Below are 1,950 nucleotides of genomic sequence, written 5' to 3'. Positions count from 1 at the left end.
AACAAAATCATTTTGAATCTGAGTTAGATCCCTCTGGATTCAACATGGGCTTTCAACCTTCCGGTAACTACGCAAGTGCTGCTTCCTCCGGACAATCCTATCCTTACCAAACTCACAATCACGATCACAATAACACAAACTCTTATGTTGGCCATCGATCAAACTTGGGTCAGTCCAATGAGCACAATGGCATTGATCATGATTCCCTCCAGCAAATCTTTAGTTTGTCGGACACCAAGCTTGCATTGGCTAAAGATATCCTTGAGGTATCGTTCTCATCTCAATTTTTCTTTGTCAATTGTCATCTCAAAACTGCTTCCTGATTTACAGATGAACCAAGAAAATATCACGGCTGCTCTTGTCTATGGGCTCATCTCCCTCAAACACGACACATCTTCTGCAACCAGCACCAACATCCCAGCCCCATCCCCCGCCGCTGGCCCAGTCGCAGCCCCCGCCACCAATCCTGGAATCGGTAGTTTCCACTACAGCGATTACATCAAGGCAAGTTTAGTTTTTTACTGTTTGCTTGTCATTGTTTGACAATTATCCTCTTCCATTCAGGATGATGTACGTGATTTTGTCCGCGCAAATTGTTTGTTACGGCCGTACAACTGACAACGATGGTGCCACTGTACCAGGCTCACTTGAGAATATGGCACTGGTATGCTAGGCCTTCATCCTTTTTAAATTCATTCTATTCAGCCCAATAATGAGCTGATTGTAAATTGTTCGACTGCAGGCTCATTTGGCAGGCTTACCGGACCCAATTAAGATGCAACACCTCCCACCAGGGTATATCACTGGATTTGGTCCTGCTCGTCAAAGTGTTCTGAAACTTGTTCGCAATGTCTTGAAGTACGCTCGAATTACTCTTCGCAATACTGTAAGCGTCTCATATTCTTTAGTTTCACGTTTCACAATCTCATTGGGTTGGATTATGTGGGATACTTAGGTGTTGAAGAACGTTGAGACCAACAGCCTTTTCAAAGTAACAGGGAACGCTCCGGGTCTCCAATTGTTATACAGCTTGGTAAGTTGGTTTGTGTGTTGCATTCAGTGATCTAATATTGACCTGCCTTCTCCGGCAATCTTTAGATTGCTTCCGCATCTCTGTCCCTGGAGCCCAAGTTATCACTGACCCAGATTGGGAACACCTTGAACCTCGCGTGAAACTTCGCTTTGCTTATATTCGATTAGAAACCGCACAGTTCATCTTGACGCCTACTCCTGGACACGGCAAACAATGGACCAAAATTGACAACCAGCTCCTACTTATCAGCCAGCAATCGGGCGACTATATCATAGAGTATGTATTGTTTTTTCTTGTCTCAATTTTTCATCTTCTTCATGTATCTAATGTAACTTACATCCTTTAAAGATGGGCCAAGCTTATCATGGAACGAGACGAGGCAATTTTCGGCCAAAACACTCGCTATACCACTGTGAAACACCTGTCGCACTTACCTACCCACGAAGAGGTTTTGGAGGCAGTTGCAAACCGTCGCCGTCCTGCCATCGTCAACAACGGTAATGCACCAGCAGAGAACTCGGGTGAAATGGAGGTCTAAAACTTGGGTTGGTTTAATCCCTTTCTTTCTCTTCCTTGTATGTATCAAAATGTCCTCTAGCAGCCTTGAGACAATTTCTAGTTTCATTTCCACAAGCAACATCCCACACTCGCCTTCATCTCACTCGTGTATTATAAGCTATCCTAGATGGTCCTGAAAGAACTGTTGTAATTTGCCCAAGGGGATAATTCCACGATATATCACAATATGTTTGTATTATCCGGCAATAAGCTGTGCAAAAGCGAAAGACACCAGAAAAAAAATCCGCGAATGGGCCGGAGCAAATGGAAAAAAGGGCCCGGATCACATAAAACCATACCATTTGAAATCCCCTGCAAAAGGTATTGGAGCAGATCAGGAAATAGGGAAATCCGCCTCA

General features: G+C 44.2%; 1 protein-coding gene across 1 annotated transcript; it reads left to right on the top strand.

Annotated features, from left to right (window-relative positions):
• Positions 1-565: 565 nt before the first annotated feature.
• On the top strand, positions 566-1,571 carry PtA15_9A639 (uncharacterized protein; the record flags this gene model as incomplete). The annotated part of the gene is made up of 5 exons (XM_053172869.1): positions 566-664; positions 743-886; positions 956-1,033; positions 1,212-1,309; positions 1,382-1,571. The coding sequence occupies 5 exons, from the start codon at positions 566-568 to the stop codon at positions 1,569-1,571; spliced, it is 609 nt and encodes a 202-aa protein (XP_053024067.1).
• Between the last annotated feature and the right edge of the window lie 379 nt (positions 1,572-1,950).

Source organism: Puccinia triticina, chromosome 9A (assembly GCF_026914185.1).
Source record: "Puccinia triticina chromosome 9A, complete sequence".
NCBI classification, from domain to species: domain Eukaryota; kingdom Fungi; phylum Basidiomycota; class Pucciniomycetes; order Pucciniales; family Pucciniaceae; genus Puccinia; species Puccinia triticina.
This window is presented reverse-complemented; position numbering and strand designations above follow the sequence as displayed.